The sequence below is a fragment of the Perissodus microlepis genome, chromosome 3 (assembly GCF_051167445.1).
Source record: "Perissodus microlepis isolate ML-2025 ecotype Zambia chromosome 3, ASM5116744v1, whole genome shotgun sequence".
NCBI classification, from domain to species: domain Eukaryota; kingdom Metazoa; phylum Chordata; class Actinopteri; order Cichliformes; family Cichlidae; genus Perissodus; species Perissodus microlepis.
In genome coordinates this window covers 8,157,895-8,174,955 of record NC_140463.1, presented here as the reverse complement: position 1 = coordinate 8,174,955, position 17,061 = coordinate 8,157,895, and the positions used below count along the sequence as shown (strand labels likewise).

General features: G+C 40.8%; 1 protein-coding gene across 4 annotated transcripts; it reads left to right on the top strand.

Moving 5' to 3' along the window:
• Nucleotides 1–1,850: 1,850 nt before the first annotated feature.
• On the top strand, nucleotides 1,851–16,823 carry LOC146389736 (sodium/hydrogen exchanger 9B2-like). 4 transcript variants are annotated; one of them, XM_084917920.1, is made up of 16 exons: nucleotides 1,851–1,990; nucleotides 3,656–3,727; nucleotides 8,305–8,394; nucleotides 9,328–9,430; nucleotides 9,575–9,745; nucleotides 12,688–12,830; nucleotides 12,931–13,058; nucleotides 13,213–13,294; nucleotides 13,950–14,043; nucleotides 14,124–14,230; nucleotides 14,314–14,463; nucleotides 14,598–14,706; nucleotides 14,897–15,033; nucleotides 15,510–15,684; nucleotides 15,805–15,911; nucleotides 16,695–16,823. In XM_084917920.1, exons 2-15 carry the CDS (start codon nucleotides 3,656–3,658, stop codon nucleotides 15,891–15,893), a joined length of 1,650 nt encoding a protein of 549 aa, XP_084774046.1. In that variant the 5' UTR covers nucleotides 1,851–1,990; the 3' UTR covers nucleotides 15,894–15,911; nucleotides 16,695–16,823. The 4 variants fall into 4 exon arrangements, with proteins under 4 accessions (XP_084774046.1, XP_084774035.1, XP_084774067.1 ...); XM_084917941.1 differs by having other exon boundaries at nucleotides 1,853–1,990; nucleotides 15,808–15,911; XM_084917909.1 differs by having other exon boundaries at nucleotides 15,805–16,823.
• Nucleotides 16,824–17,061: the final 238 nt, after the last annotated feature.

Genomic DNA, 17,061 nt, shown 5'->3' with positions numbered 1-17,061 from the left:
AGTCTGTTAGCTGACAAAGCCTGAGCAACAGAAACCACACTTCAACTGCAATTACAATGTGTGAATGTGTTGCTTTGCTTTGCTCACAAAATATTTCAAACACAAGCTCAGTGCTAACAAATATTCTCTAAAAACCCAGGAGATCATTTAAATCCAAGCAAACTGTCTATGAATAGATGAAACACACGACTCCGAGTGTGCTGCAAAGATCCCACTAAGAACAGAGGTGAAAATAACCTGAAGAAGGTACCACAGAAAAAGACGGCAGTGGGGGTATCATCATTGTTTAGGCCCACTTTGCTGTCCCGCAGTAAAAAAATATAAACGTATGAAGCATTGCTCGTTTACTCGCAGTATCAGCGTTGCCTTTTTCCATTACATGCTTTATAGACTGCATAGATAATGTCTACGACTGAAGTAGGCAGTACTTTGATTTTGCCTGGAAGAGCAGTCGAATAATCCATAAAACCCGTGAGAGCACAACCAATCACAACACACAAATATCGTTTCCATGCATGGATGTTTTCAAACTGAAATGAAAATGCAATTATCATTTCACTTTCACATTCTGGGTGTTCCTACATTCACCCATCTACCGAATATATAAAAATGTGGTATTTTTATCAAATATTTGTGTACGCCATATAGATGCGGCACTCACAGTGGAAACAAAGAGCAGGAATGAGGTGGCAAACAAAGAGCAGAGAGCCAAGAGCGACAAAGGTCCCTGCATTTCTGTTGTTTCTATCATCGGGTATAAAACACCAGGACATGACCACAAGTTTAATTAATACATAATACAATATGCACAGTCATGAATACGCTGGCAGTGGTGCTGGTCACATCGCAGGCGCTACGTGGAGTCACTACAACAGTCTAAATGAACAGGTTTGCAGGTCGGGGTCACTGCTGTGTGTATCTAAGCAGAGATGCCCAGACTGTTGACTTACAAGGAAGCACCTCAGCTGGGAGGCATCCACGAGGCATGATAGTCAGGTCCCTGAACCACTTCAGCAGGCTCCTGTGGATGTGGACAGCCTTCAGAGGCAGCTCATACATGCAACCACAGCTCACAGACAGAGCAGATCGATCAGTAAATCAGCAGCTTTGCATTCACGTTCAGGTCTCTCTCGACCACAGATAGTTACAGCGCCCACATTACTGCAGACGCTGCACCGATCCATCCACCAGTCTCCTCCTTTCTCCCTCGCTCACAAACCCCAAGATACTTAAACTCCCTCATTGGGGCAGCATCTTACTCCCAGTCCAGAATGCTGCCGCCGTCCTGTTGTTCACATCCTCAGTCTGGTAACCGCTGATTCTCCAAGCAAACATCTCAAACAAAACAAAGTAGAACGTCCAAAATCTTGTCTCACTTGGCGAGCATCACAAACAGTATTTGTCACAACTTCCTGACTCTTAAGAAGATAATACCCTGATAGTTTAATAGTTAGTTGGAGAAGCAAACCACTAATCCTCAGATACGGAGTGCGTGCACAGGTGTGGTTTTTGGATCACAAAGCAGTGGTTTCATCGCGCCTCTCAGCTCTGATTTAACTCCTCACGTGAACATTTCAGTTTCTACAAAAAGGTCAAAGCTGGCCGTCACCTCAGCACCTGCGCGCGGCGTGTTAACGTCAGGCGTCCAGTGTAAATGTGCAGTCAGTGCTGCATGTGCGCACACACGGACACACACCTGCTATTATGTGTATGATAATGTTTGTGTCTGCTGCCCTGCAGCCTGGCATTAATACAGAGGACTCAGGGTTACTGCGACCTGTGTTCCCATAATGCCAGGCTTTACCACGCGTGTGTGTCTGTGTGTGACGTCTGTCATTCTGCACAGCGACAAACACAACAGAGTTAAAACCATCTGTTGTTAACACGCGGCAGACACTCGCTTCCTCCGTCTCTTGTCGCTGCTTGATGACTAAGTCGCCTGCTGTGTTTTCCTCTTTGTTCCAGTCACACAACTTTTCATCAGCTCAAGGTAAGAGCCTGAGAAAATGAGAATAATTCAGCTTTTATGGGTACGTGATGGGAAGTGTGTGAGGTTTCAGTGAAGCTGTCAGCTGGGACTGGAGGGAACATTTGTCCTTTTGTTTTGGGTTTACGTGGAGATTTCTGTGATGGGCTGAAAAGACCTGAAGTGGAAATGGAGAGTAGTTGAACTATACTATTTGACTTTTGCTTACGCACAATTAATAAAGAAGTGTATTGATCAAGTACTGAGGCCAAGTATTTATTTTACTTGAAATGCGAATTTGCACGTTTTTAAGAGAAAAGACTGCATAGGAGATTTTACAGGTAACTGTTTATTTAAACAAATAATTTCTATTAGAAATAAGTTAAAGTTTGCCTGATATGTCTTACTCCTACATCACTGTGTTTCCAGGTAAAACTGCACATTTTATGTAACTTTGCTTTTCGGAAGGCTTCAGTTATTAGTCATGCAGCAGATTAAGAGATTACAGTAAGGGTGGCGTTAAAGATGAAAGATTTCCAAGTGTAAGCTTTTTCTAATCTGTTAAGTCTGGTAATCTATAGTGAGGATTATCAGCATGTTGACAATAACAATCATCAGCTGGCATTAAAACCTTTGAAGAAGTCACTCCGGGTACTTCTTGAGTTTGGACTTCTTTTCAGGTTCTTGGAGAAGTTTCACCGTTTATCCATCCAAGAGGTTTGTTCAGTTCTAAAAGCTGGTGGAGACTCTCAGGTATTTACTCGTTGTTGGAGAGTCACCTTGCAGATGGTTCAACCCTATAATCATGAGCATCGTTAGGGGTCACAGAGGCCAAGGTGGGAATCAAGGTGTGGGTCACTGAAGTGAATTTCTTATGAGTCGCTGATCGCCCTACAGTCATGTAAGGCATTGAGGCATTAGGAGCACATTGGCTAAGGTGTGAGTGGAGATTAAATTGGATGAGAAGGGATCTCAGGACAGCATTAAGTGGAATTTCTGGTGAAGCAGAGGTGGTGCGTTCACTGTCCACCGCAGTCTTGGGATGGTCTGTCTGCCTGCAAAAAGCTGATGTCAGATGGAGGCGGTGCACAAATGGAGGCCTGTATGTGGACCGACTAGTGTGTGTGTCACTCTTGCTTGTACTGCTGTTGGTCCATTCATCAACCGCAGAGAAGAGCGAAAGGGTTGCAGCGGGCAGTTTTGATTGGTAATAACAATGAAAAGTATCCGTGATTAAAGGTGTTGCTGGGACTAAAGTGCACCTACTTACATGATTACAGGGCGGCTCAGCGAGTCTCTGGACCGCCTGCAATGTGTCCATGAGCTTTTAGAACTGAAATATCCTCTCAGATGAAATGTGGAACATCTTTATTAAAATTTTAAAAAGGTGAATGAAATAAGGATTTTCTGAATGGTCACATAAAGTAAACTGACACCGTCCATTAAGACATTTTAAAAAGTTTATTTGGGTGCTCATTTTGTTCATGATTTTCATGACATTTTCAATGAATGAAAGTATGGGCAGAACACACAAGCATGCTTTCATTGTTGAGTATTCTTACTTGAATAGACTGATTGGACTTCAATGGCATTTAGCATTAGGGACTTTGTTAGTTTGAAATCAGACTTATTTGAAATATTTAAATGCAGCTCCTCACATATATGAGAAGAAATGCGTGATTGTTTCAGATGATGGATGAAGAGGCCACCAAGCGTTACCTTCGGGTGAGCGACGTTGGGCTGCAGCAGGAACAGGCTGAGGTACCACCGAACTGTTCACATCACACAAAACATCCACCTACAACTTTATCTTTCTTTCTATTTCTGCTCTGACATGGTAAAGAAAACACAATTGCTCCAGCCATCAAACTAGCCCAGTATGTGTGACCAGTTTGTCATCCAAGACTGGAGATGGTCACTTTAAAGTCTGTTTGAGATAACAAACTGACAGGGTGCTTCTTCTGTACCTGTGAAATCTCTCCCACACCACTGGCAGCTTGAACAGGTGATGTAAGGCAGGATGGATCCACGCTCTGACCCTGCCTGAATGTTGCAACAGAAACTGAGACTCATCAGACCAGGAAATGTTTGTCCAACCGTCTACTGTCCAATTTTGATGAGTCTGTGAATTGTAGCTTTAGTTCTTAGCTCTCTGGAGTGCACCCAGTGCAGACTTCTGTTGACTGTTAGCTTCAAAGTTCAACACGCTGTGCATTCAGAGGTGCTCTTCTGCATGCCTTTGATCTTGTTAGCTCGAAGCAGTCTGACCTCTGACATCACTGAGGCATTTTCATCCAGAGACCTGAAGATCATTGGATGTTTTCTGTTTTTCAGATGATTCTCTGTAAACCTTAGAGCTGGCTGTGCAGGAAAATCCCAACAGATCAGCAGTTTATTAAATACTCTGATAACCAAAGTCTCTTTGAGTTTCAGCAGGTCATTTTGAGTCGTCACCAGTGTTGGTCAAGTTACTTGAAAAAAGTAATCACTGATTACTTACCCAAAAAAGTAATCCCGTTACTTTACTGATTACTTATTTTCAAAATTAATTAATTACTTAGTTACTTTTTAAAAACACGATTTACAACCTGAATAGGTGATAAAGCGATAGATCTGTCAGCCCAATTCTACTTTTTCTGCATAATCCATCACAAAATGTAATCAAATGGAAAAGTCTCTTTTTAAAACTTCTTTTATTAGTTTTAATCTTTTAACTTTATGCATCAAGCAAAAATTTAATTATATGCAACATTCTCTGACTTGAATAAATTAGTTTAACATTTAAACCTATTTTCTGCACATTCCAGCACATAAAATATTTTTTTGTGTGTGTTTACACTCAGTCTTTCAAATAGTACTGCAGAGGGTCATCAACACAGCCCAGAAGATCACTGGCTGCTCTCTGCCCAGCCTGGAGGTCACTGCAAACTCTCGGTACCTCAGCAGAGCTGGCAATATCATCAAGGACTACTCTCACCCCAGCAATCAACTATTTGAACTATTACCGTCAGGCCGACGGTACAGGTCACATAAAACCAGGACAAACAGATTCAGGGATAGCTTCTTTCCCAGAGCTATCACCGTAGTAAATAAGCACAAAAACAATTGAACCTATTCCATACCGTCACTGTCATTATATTAATGCTGCTATCCTGTATATATTGTACATACTATTGTTTGAGTAATACGATTGTTTGTTTTTTTTTGTACTTTTTATATTTTACATTTGTATTTATTATTGAAACTTGCACCAAGGGAGTGGCACTCCAATTTCGTTGTACTCTGTACAATGACAATAAAGGCTATTCTATTCTATTCTATTCTATAGATGCAAGTAAAACACAGCAGAAAATAAATAAAGTCACAGACTAGCCGTCCTGGGATGATCTGATATCCTCGTGTTGGTGTTGTTCCCAGACCATCATGAAAATGTTGTTCCAGGTTCAACATTGCAAGTGACCAATCACATTGTTGTGACGTTATTCTTTTGCGCGCCAGGCCATTCGTGCATTTATGAAATTCCAATGTTGCAAGGACAATATCAATTCTGCTTACTGTTTATTAAAGGGTTACGGTTAGGGTTAGGGTCAGGGTCCGTTGATCGGTGGACAGAGGCGGTTTCTCGCAGCTTAAGTACAGTTTTTTGTTTTACGCCGGTTTTTCCCGAAGTCGCAAAAGTATGACGTCACAACATTCTGATTGGTCACTTGCAATGTTGATCCTGGAACAACATTTAGTATGATGATCTGGGAACACCACCAACACGAGGAAATCAGATCGTGCAGCGGTCCTGTTGCTCTATTTTCACCTGTAAAGCAGGAGTGGGGTAGGCGGAGGTTTACCCTGGTGCAGGTGTGCCGCAGCGGTCAGTGGAAGAATCCGCGAGTTTCTCTGTGAATTTCCCATTACGTCGTAGCGCACTCGGCGCTTGCTTGGAAGTTTAGGGGTTTTTTTTCGCTGTAAAAATAAGTTTTCTTCCCACGCACAACGGACACTAATGTTTTTGTCACTTTTTATGGAATCAAACTCAAAGTAAGGTCAGTACTTCCACGCTTTAAACGCTGCACGCTCATACTCTCTCCGCACTCGATATATGATCCATTGTTGATCTGCAGACAGCTGTTGTCACAAGTCGCACTCGCTTACGTCACTGTCATGAGACATCCTCGCAAAAAAATCACGGTTTTAGTAGCAGCGTTCCTACGGGAAAGTAACGGTAATCTAATTACCGTTTTTGCAATAGTAATCCCTTTACTCGTTACTTGAAAAAAGTAATCGGATTACAGTAACGCGTTACAAGTAACGCGTTACTGCCCATCTCTGGTCGTCACCATGTGACTTGCTGATGTAATATTTGCATTCTTGAGCAGTTGAACAACTAAATAACTGGCACAAGTTTCCTGACTGACAGTAAAACAAGTGAGTGAGAATAAGGACCAGAGAGACCTGCCTGAGCTGTTGTAGCCTCAAAGCCAGACTTAACTATTAACTATGAATATGTGGAATGCAGAGGCCAAAAACCAACAGCCACTCAAAGCAGAGCTGCTAAATGACCAGGAGTCATTGACCTGGAACTTGAAATGCTGACTGGCTGATGATCAGATGGATACCTCTGTTCAAGAAAAGAGGGCAGAGGATCTAACTACGGCCGGAGCAGTAACGCGATCACATGTCACAGTGGACCAATGTGTGGCAATGACAGATCATAAAACAATTAACAGATTTAGAGGTACAGATAAGCTGCTATTTGATCATAAAAAGTTAAGTTCAGAAATTGGATCACCAAACATTAAACACCCGTGTACTTATTCTGTTATTCTTAGAAACAAAGTCAGCTCTATGTGCATGGCTGTCTGTCACATTTATGCTGTAAATCACCCATGTGGCTGCAGAGTGTTTAGAAATCATCAAAGTTCTTCTGAAAACATAAAAGGTTGGATAGATCAACTGGAAACCAGCGGACTTTAGATATTAGTGAGGGTCCAGAGCCATAAAATGTCGAATGTTGACATTTTTCATGATCTGTATGTGTGTGTGAGAGGTGGGACAGTGTATCTGCTCGTTTAGTGACTGATGGGATGAAACAATAACTCTTTGTCTAGTAAACAGACAAACAGGAGGAAAACAAACAGAGAGGAATAGGTGTGCGTTCCTCTTTGACATGTGCTCACTCAGTGTCACGGTGGAGGCGTGGCCTTCCACAGGTTAGTGGCGCAAATGGGCAGACCAACAACAACCAATACCAGCACACCATAATGAACACACCCCAGTTTCTTGGCTGCGTTATCTGACTTTTAGGAGGTATGTCAGTAAGGAAGCCATCACATGACTCGATCAGAGATTACACCACACAACTACGCCACAATATTCAAGGTTTTTGACCTTGGTAGTCATACAATATAGTAATGAAAAAAATAATCACTGACAAGTTTTTGCAGCACGAGCCCAATTAATGTACTTGGTTCACAGCAGTTTGGTGCTTCTGCAGCCGTTGTAGTAACCTGCAGGAATGAGGTGGCTGGCCTTGTACTAGTCAGACTTTTAAAGCATGACTCTACTCAAAAACTGCAAAAGCGACTTTGTGGTATTTGGTTTATAGGTGTCCCCTAATATATGTTGCAGGAAGCCTAAACTGGATAAGTGGTTTAAATAATGCATGGATTTTTAAGATGTATGTGACATACAGAAGAGAGTTGACTCCATATGTTATGAGCTTGTTGGCACCTTCTGATCCTCCAAAGATGAGGCTTGTTATATATCTAAAGGGTGACCATAAATTTTTCCATCAGGGCTTTCCAGCTTTGAAATGACCAGCCTGAGGAGATAAGGCTCACAGAAGTATTGGTGTTTTGCTGTGATTGAATCCTTTATGATCTTTTACTGCCTTTGATTGTCTTTTGGAAATCAGCTTTCAATTATTTTACAGTGCTCTCTGTTTTTGGTGGTTCTTCCATACCAGTTTTATTTCTCTTTACTTTATTTTTTTTGGTTTTCCTATTTCTTTCTGTTCATCTCATCACTTAAATGTTATAACAAAATTATTACTATTTTTAAAAAGATCTCTGAACACGAACAAAGTCCTGCATCTCTAAATCAGCAGTCTTTTGCCAACTTTTAAGGAAAATCTAGGAAGTATTGAGGAAAACATAAAGAGCAAACAGAGTAACTTCTAGGGCCTTAGTAAATCGTCAACCATTGAAATTCACCTGCTTCAAGAGGTTTGGCTGAAGAGGACAAAGGACAAAACCCTTCAGCCCATGTCTCTAAACCCATTCTCTCTCTCTCTCTCTCTCTCTCTCTCTCTCTCACTTTTGTACACATGCACGTTTCTGGTAAAGGTAGGGAGTAAAGTTCAGGCTGGTCAAGAGGACAGAGAGATCACCGTCCTGCCCCAGAGGAAGACGGAGGAGCCGGACGACACGACCACGGTGAGTGTGATTCACCCCTGAGCTCTGAGAAAGGCTGTCTATTTATAGAAACCATATGCAAGTGTTGGGGCTCTGTAATTTTTAAGGTTTAGACTGAATGTAGGTGGACACATGAGAACTGCAGCTAACCTCTGGGCAGTGGGCTCTACATGTGAAAATATGTGTAAAAAACACTTTGGAGTTAGAGTGAAGGAGACGAGCATGCATACAACGAAAAAAAAAGGACCAAGCATTGTTGTTATTAAGGCAGTTTCTACCCATTTATTGGGAATTTTCCTTTCCAAATGTTATAACATAAGAATTCCAAGGACAAAATTCATATAAGACACTTAATTTGAAGGGTAACACCTTATAGTTACTGAATCTGTGCTCTTTTAGCAACTACAGATGGATCGAATGCAACCTCACTCTAATGAAACCTCAGCAACCTGGTTGTAGTTGAGGGTTTAAAGTTCTCATGAATATTAATGATAATAAAGTTTGTGGTTTAGGCGTTGTGTCCTGTAAGGGCTCAGTCACACAAGTGTAGAGACTGGTTGGCGATGTCCTAGAAACAGTCCGTTGCTAGGGAAAAACGAAAATTCACCATCTGGTTGCTGGAGCTTGCTGGCAGACACTGTGAAATTTATTGCTGAATACTATGTACTGCTCTGACCGAGAGAAAGGCCGGTATAAAAATGGAAATGAAAAAAAAAAAGTATATTTCCCGAACAGTTGGTCAGTGGTTGCTAGCTGTCTCTAGGTGAAATAAGTTGCAAGTTGTAGGTTGCAGCAAAAATGAAAACGTTTTTCTTGAAAGACAAATGTTCTACATTTGGCAATAGTTCAGACAAGCTGGCGTCTTCTATGCAAACTACTGGTGTCTGCAGCAATCTGTTGTTGTGACCAAATGAATGATGAATATCAGAAACTGAAAAACATCTGTATGAACAGATGAAGACGCCATCATCTGACTCTTCCTGCTGCGCGTCCTGTATCAGTCTGAAGGACAGATGTCCTCGACCTCGGGGAATCGTCAACCTGCTCATCACCAAAGGTAACGAACACTCATGATGTCTGTGTTTGTATAAGGTAACATCCTCAACTATGTGTCTTCATTAAATACTCTACCTGACCAGCAGCACTGTGTAAATGTGTCCTGTCAAACTGAATCTCAATGGGATGTCACATCTGCTCGCAGTGTGTTTGTTTGCTCTGCTGTTCGGAGGCGTCTGGTCCATCACGGGAAAAGAGTGTTTACCTGGAGGGAACCTGTTCGGCATCATCATCCTCTTCATCTGCTCCGTGCTGGGAGGGAAGCTGGTGGGAATGATCCAGCTGCCCACACTGCCCCCCTTCCCTCCACTGCTTGGTACAGCCCAATCACTCATTCCTTTTATAGTTTAAGCTACAGCTAGGCGATATAAGATTTTTTCATATCACGATATGCTTTTTTCATTTCAGGCGATAACGTTATATATCACGATATAAGCCAAATAACTATATTTGTAAGATTTAAATGTGCCGTTGCTCACAAGTAAAATGTGAAATAATCAGCAGCTTGTTTTGATTTAAATATTTATTTCCCATAATAAGTTCAACAGGGCAGATGTACTTAAAATGAGGCTTCAGTTTCAGATAAATAAAGGCAAATATTACAAACTACACAAAAGGTAGCCGCTAAAGCATTTAAGTTTCAAAGTAGAACAAACAAAACAGACTACTAAATTGTCAGTTCCACTTAGAAACAAAATATTAATTCTAAAAATAAATCTTAGTTTATTTTACAGAAGAGACAAAATTGACTAACTTATTTAATATTGCTTTGGAAGCGCTGTCTGAGAGAAATGTTTATGTCCAAGGAGTTGGTAACGAGGATCCATTACCTTAATTAGCTGCTTGAATCCTTCATTGTCGACCGTGTTTATTGGTAGCATGTCTTTAGCAAGACAGTAGGCTATGGCATTCTTTATGTTGCTATGCCTCTTAGCTTTTTTGTCATATGGTAAGACGCTGGAGAAAGCCGACTCAATTGACTGTTGCTGCTTCGCAGGGATTCCCCTGGTTGTTTTCGATGACGAATTAGCGCTTTCAGTCAGAGATTGAGCGTGCTCTAGTGGGTGGCACTGCTTCAGGTGATGAAAAAGGTTTGTTGTATTTCCAGACTTTGTGGAAACATCCTTTCGGCACAATTTACAGTGCGCGTTACTCTGTTTTTCATCAGACTTGAAATAGCTGAAATACCTCCACACTACAGAACTTCTCTGGCCTTTCCTTTCGACAATCTCTCCGGCCTTGGAACCGTCATCTGTGTTCTCTTCGGTAACCTTCGGTCACGCTCTCGGTTGATTTTTCTCTAGTTGGCACACTCATTTCCTCCATTACCCGGCTGCTGGCTGCTTCCCAAACAAATGCACATGTGCGGCTTGGCACTTGAGCTGTACGTAACAAGTTACGTGACGTGACGCTGTGACTGTGATTGGTTCGGCTCTGTGCTGCTTAATTTGTATTGGCTATTCATTTTTTTTATAAGAGAAGAAGAGAGAGATGAGGTCTATCGCAATAGTTTCATTTTTCTATCGAGAAAAAGTTATTTCGCAATACATATCGTTATCGTTCTATCGCCAGCTCTAGTTTAAGCTAGTATAAAATCTGTGTTAAGAGCCTCTGATGTAGATCTTCCCAGCAGTTATGCTTGTGTGTCTGTGTTGTGCTGCAATATGCAGCATAAACAGTAGAGGGTGGTTTGTGCTCTCTCTTGGATTCTCTTCCATTCTCCTTGAGTCGATTAAAAGAGAAAATGGTGACATTAGAAGTAAGCAAAAATGCAAAGGTGGAAGCACTGGACCAATCACTGCTTTGAGGAGACGTAGGTCCATTTGATAATGATTTAATAAGACAAAGTGATTAGGTAGAACTTTATAATACAGCATGGGGCTGTAATTCCCCTGGAATTAAATTGATTCTCTGTGTGTTTTATCTGAAATTATGATTAAATTATATTTACCTACTAACACAATTCAAGTTTTTTAAGAAATAATTACAATGTAAGTTATTCGAAGTTGACCATATTTTCTGGTTTATTTACCAAAAAAAGTTAAAAAAAAATCCCACTCCTTCATCATACATATGAAAATAAGTGAAAAGAAGAAAATCCACTACTTTTCATTTTTTTTGTAGTTTTCCTAAAGTCCTTTTGCTAGGATAGGACAGTTTTGATGGTTGAAGAGTGTTTGAGTTGGCTCCATCATTATCAGATGGGCCTTTGCCGTTTATTGTTTCATGGCATTTGCGTATTTTTTTTGTAGGAAAGGGAGAAAAATCCTTCTCATATTGATAGGTTTGTAGAATAAACCTATTTGCTGGAACGTTCAGGACAATTTAATTACACAGCAAAGCAGAACCCGAGTAGGCAAAGTTCTTTATGTTTCTCGTGCACGGGAGAGAACTGGACAAACGCCGTTCCTTCGCTTGACCCCAGTCGCTCTCGTCTGCTCCCCCGTAACACTGCTCTTTTATTGAGGTTACATGAATATACATAGGTTCACTAACATATGATGTCTACATACACACAAAGAGTACCTTGCCTGTGCGTTGTGTAAGTATGTGTGTGTGTGGGGTCAGAGTGTGACCTGATAAATGACTTCTCTAAACCTGCTGGTCTGGAAGTCCAGCAGTTCATCTAAACAAAAGGCACTTAGCCTAAAACAGACATAGATACGTTTATCCTGCCATAAAACAATAAGAGCAGGTACGACCTCTCCCATGCTCCCAGGATGTGGCTGTGAATGCCAGAACACTCTGGAATGCACACAACGTCTTTGCAGACTATTAAGGACCAAACCTCTACCAACTGCTACTCATTGATTATACAACTCTAAGCATATATGAGTAGATATTGCTAAGCATAAATGACAATCAACAATACAAATCTAACACATATGTTTTGTGATATAAAGGGCCATTTGAATAGTGACACACACCAACATAATAAGAAATCAAAAAGGCAAAGCGAATCCCCTTAATAATAAAGCCTGCATCTCTAAAAGTACAGCATAGTGTAAATTACTTAAAAATTGATACACTACTTAAAATTACTGTAATTATTTTTTTAATTCCAGTAAAACATGAATTGTTACCCCTTTATTATAACATACTGTATTTGCCAGCATTTGTAGATAAAAAGAATTTAATTGTAATTTCAGATGCATGTTGAATCATTGTATTTTAAAGTGCTAGCACAGATTATGTTAGCTGGGGTACAAGTGTGGCAACCATGTAAAAACCTGTGTATGTGTGCGCGCATGTGTGTAGGTATGCTGCTGGCGGGTCTACTGTTGCGTAACGTTCCTTACGTAACGGACGCCATCTTCATCGACACTCACTGGTCTGCAGCTCTGAGGAACATCGCCTTGTCCATCATCCTGACCAGGGCTGGTCTGGGCCTCAACCCTGAGGTACATGTACATATAAATATAAAGCTATACAATTCCTGACATGCTGGTAGTTACACACAGAAAATCAAATGCAGTCTCTTAACTCTGTGTTTGCATGCAGGCTTTAAGTCGACTGAAAGCAGTGTGCGTACGTGTTGCAGTTGGACCCTGTATGGTGGAGGCCTGCATTGTTGCTGTGGTTTCTCACTTCCTGCTGGGTCTGCCATGGGTTTGGGGTTTCATACTGGGGTAAAGTACACACACACACACACACACACACACACACACACACACACACACACACACACACACACACACACACACAGCTATTTCTTTCTGTATGACTAGATTCAAAGTAAGTAAAGCAACACTCATTGTGCCTGTGATATTTGTGTTTGTGCAGTTTTGTACTGGCTGCCGTTTCTCCAGCAGTTGTTGTTCCTTCAATGCTGCTCCTGCAGAGAGAAGGATATGGAGTGGAGAAGGTAAATTATCACCCGTTACTATCATCACTACATTTGACTGATGAAAGGTTCATCCTGCCAGAAGGGGCAGCGTATGGGTGGAAAAACAGATGAGCCTGAGATGAGTCTATAGACATGACACATCATCTGTGTGGGCTTATGCAGAGTAAGTATAAAATAAAAATAACAGCAGAACCACCTGCAGGACTGTAAACATTACATAACAATTGACACCATTAATAAAATCAATATAGGGGCCTCTAGAGATCCTCCATCAACACATTCTCAGTGATTGCTAAGCTTCCTAATCATGCTCTACCCCCTTTACAAGGACCCACAGTGGTCCTTAATACCTCATACAAAGTTACTAAAGCCAGCTTAAGCAACACTTGAACCTTTGATAGGATACTGATTAGTAGCAATGCTCTTCTAAAAGAGTTGTACACCTTATTGGTTTTCACAACAACCCCAATACCTATAATACACCACTAGAATCCCTTCAGCTATTTCTCAAAGCGTTTAATCACTTCAAGTCTATTTAAAGGAAGGGAAAGCAAAAAGATCTAGGGCTCCTCCAGTAAAGCTCCTCAAACCCAAGAGCTTCCATGGGAGTCAAGAAAGATCAAGTCTTCTGCTCTAATATGAATCTTTAATGTCACTGTGTGTCGTTCTTCAGGGAATCCCCACCCTCCTGATGGCTGCTGGAAGCTTTGATGATATTCTCGCCATAACAGGATTCTCTACTTGTTTGGGAATCGCCTTCTCTACAGGTCAGACAAAATGTTTCTGTCCTGTGCTGTTCAGTTCGTTCTTTTCTAGTCTACATGGTCTCGTTGTGTTTGTCCTGCAGGTTCTACATGGATGAACATACTGAAGGGTCTGCTGGAGGTGGTGGGAGGCATCGTAGCTGGTATGATCCTGGGCATGTTCTTGTACTGCTTCCCCAGCAATGACCAGGTTTGACATTTTTTTATTAATATGATTTTTCCTTTTTTAATTGTTCATAAAATGTGTCTTTAATATCTTCTGTCTGATCGCAGGAGGATCTGGTATTGAGGAGGACCCTCATGTTGCTGGGTCTGTCCACATTTTCAGTCTTCTTCAGTCATGTTATTGGTTTTTCTGGAGCTGGAAGTCTCTGTACACTGGTGCTGGCTTTCCTGGCTGCACTGGGCTGGAAGACTAAAAAGGTATCATATATCAGGAGCACTTTAACCTGCATCCCGCCCCTTGGATTTTGCCATGTTTACCCTAAATCAACATGTTTTTTAATGGCTGGCACCATGGAATGTGGTTAATCCAGGTATCTCTAACTTGCAATCAGGCACCAGTAGCAGAAATGGTGGGCCGGTCATGGGATGTATTTCAACCACTTCTCTTTGGTCTGATTGGAGCTGAGATCACGATTAAAGCCCTCAGCCCAAGTACTGTGGGTAAGAACATTATACTACCAGTATATTTCAGTTAGACTTTGCTCCATTTGTGTCTAGATTTTGTTCTCAGTTACTAGGAGCCCAGTGGGCCCAGTAATCAAAGAGCTTTAACCTGCAGAGCAAAACATTTCACTGCTTCAAGAAATTTAAGATATTGGTTTCCTCTTTGTTGTTGTGTCTATGCCCTTAGGTCTGGGTATGGCCTGCATTCTTATTGGTCTGGTGATCCGTCTACTTGTCACCTTCCTGTTGGTTCATTATGGAGGATTCAACCTAAAAGAGAAGCTCTTCATTTCTGTGGCCTGGCTGCCTAAAGCTACTGTGCAGGTCTGTGAGTGTGTAATCCTGATATTAGACTGCTAGAAGATATTCATATTTCAAGAATAATGTACCCGACTTTATTAAACCAGAACTAGAAGCACCTCAGACTTATCCAGAAACTTCTGCATAAAGCCTCTAAACACTCCTAAAATGCCACTGGTGGTCAAAACAGCTACTAAAATATCATATAGATTTTTCTTTGTAACCACTGAAATCATTAGATTGTAATGGTGTTGATTAGCTACCTACATGGCTCCTGAATTCTCTTTATTGACTTCAAAAACCTAAATTACTACGATAACCACGCAAAGAAGTTCTAGTTCGCCATTAGTTATGATCTGAAGGCCTTTAGATCTAGATGACTAAGAACTAAAAAAGTACCTTTTGGTTTCCTTAAAACCACCTCTGTGATTTTAATGATACATTCCTTCATTGTTAATCTGCACTTCTCCTGAGCAGTTATTTATGTCTGTATGTGCTAGGCTGCCATTGGCTCCAAGGCATTGGACATGGCGAGGGAGGAAGGGGACGAGGCCTTAATTAAGTTTGGTTTGGACGTGCTAACATTAGCGGTGTTAGCCATCTTGACCACAGCTCCAGTTGGTGCACTGGGTATCGGACTGGCAGGACCACGTCTCCTGGCCCGGCAGGTCAAAGGTCAGCAGGCATACACATCTACACACTGTGTAGTGGCTTAAATCACTGAACAGTGTCAGATGTAGTCATATGTAAACAACAAATGTCTTTTCTTCCCCTTTCTAAAAATCCCGACCTCAGCAGAAGAGACAGAAGGTGAAGCTACACCATCTTACCGCAACGGGGTTGTTCAAGAAAAAGACAACGGGACTCTCGAGAGCAAGCTATGAAGCTTCTGAGTGGAAAAAGTGACTATACAAAACTGTATATACAATATATATATATGTCCACACATTATGTCAATCATAAACAGAATTTAGCTGCAGTTCATTTATATATATTGGCTGTCAATATCTTCTATTTTCTCATATGCTCAGGTTAGAAACTGTAAATGTGCAAATGTTTGTGTAGTGTACTATATTGATATTTATGCATTTTGGTAAAATGCAATGATTAATTTTACATTACACTAAGATTATGTTATCAGCTCATTAGCAGTGACAGAATCTATTAATTTCTGGCTAGCTAGTGTTAACATAAAGCATATTTGCCAAACCAGGTTTCATTTTCTTACTTCATTTTTTATTTTCTTCTGTTTGTCTGTTGCATAAGTGAAGTACAGCTGAGGTCATTCATCATATGGGGACTGGCAGATAGTTTAGCGAGCATGCTAATCTGATGTGTTGGAGTTTACATATGGTGGAGTAACAAAGGCAGACTTGATGCTGGAGGTCAGGTCTTTAAACTGACATCACATTCTTTCTGGTGTCAGGTTTGGTTATAAGAAGCTAAAATGTTCATTTTTACTGTTTTGTGTGCTTGAAACATGGTTATTTACAAAAGCAAATATTGGATACAGATTAAGTAATTAATGGCAGTAACAGATAGTATACCTCATTAAACAGCTTCAAATGTGGAAGTGACTAATCTTAACTGGGTGGGTAATCTATTGTCTAATGACATTTTCAAAGATATATTAATATATTCTTAGATAATATTCATACAAAATAATCTGAATGTTTCTCTTTCAGACAGACTTCATTACACGCACCGCTGCCAGCCTGGAAGCTTGTATCAGTAATCGTGTAATCATTAAGCATGCTGTAATTGTGTGATGTCATTGTGATCAGCTGTAATTTACATGTGCAGCTTTAATTCAAAGCTCAATAAATATTTATCAATAAAGTTAGAATATTAAAAAAGGTTTCTCTTTTGTATACATCAAGACTACATGCTATTTATTTAAGTTATGGCAGCTAGAACCACACAATTCAGTCTTAATTGGTAAACGTAATATAACTAAGGTTTTAGGTTCTGCTGGGATCACATGACGAAGCTATGACACACGTATCTGAACTGTTTATGAGCTCACATGGCCACATTCACCACAGATGTCAG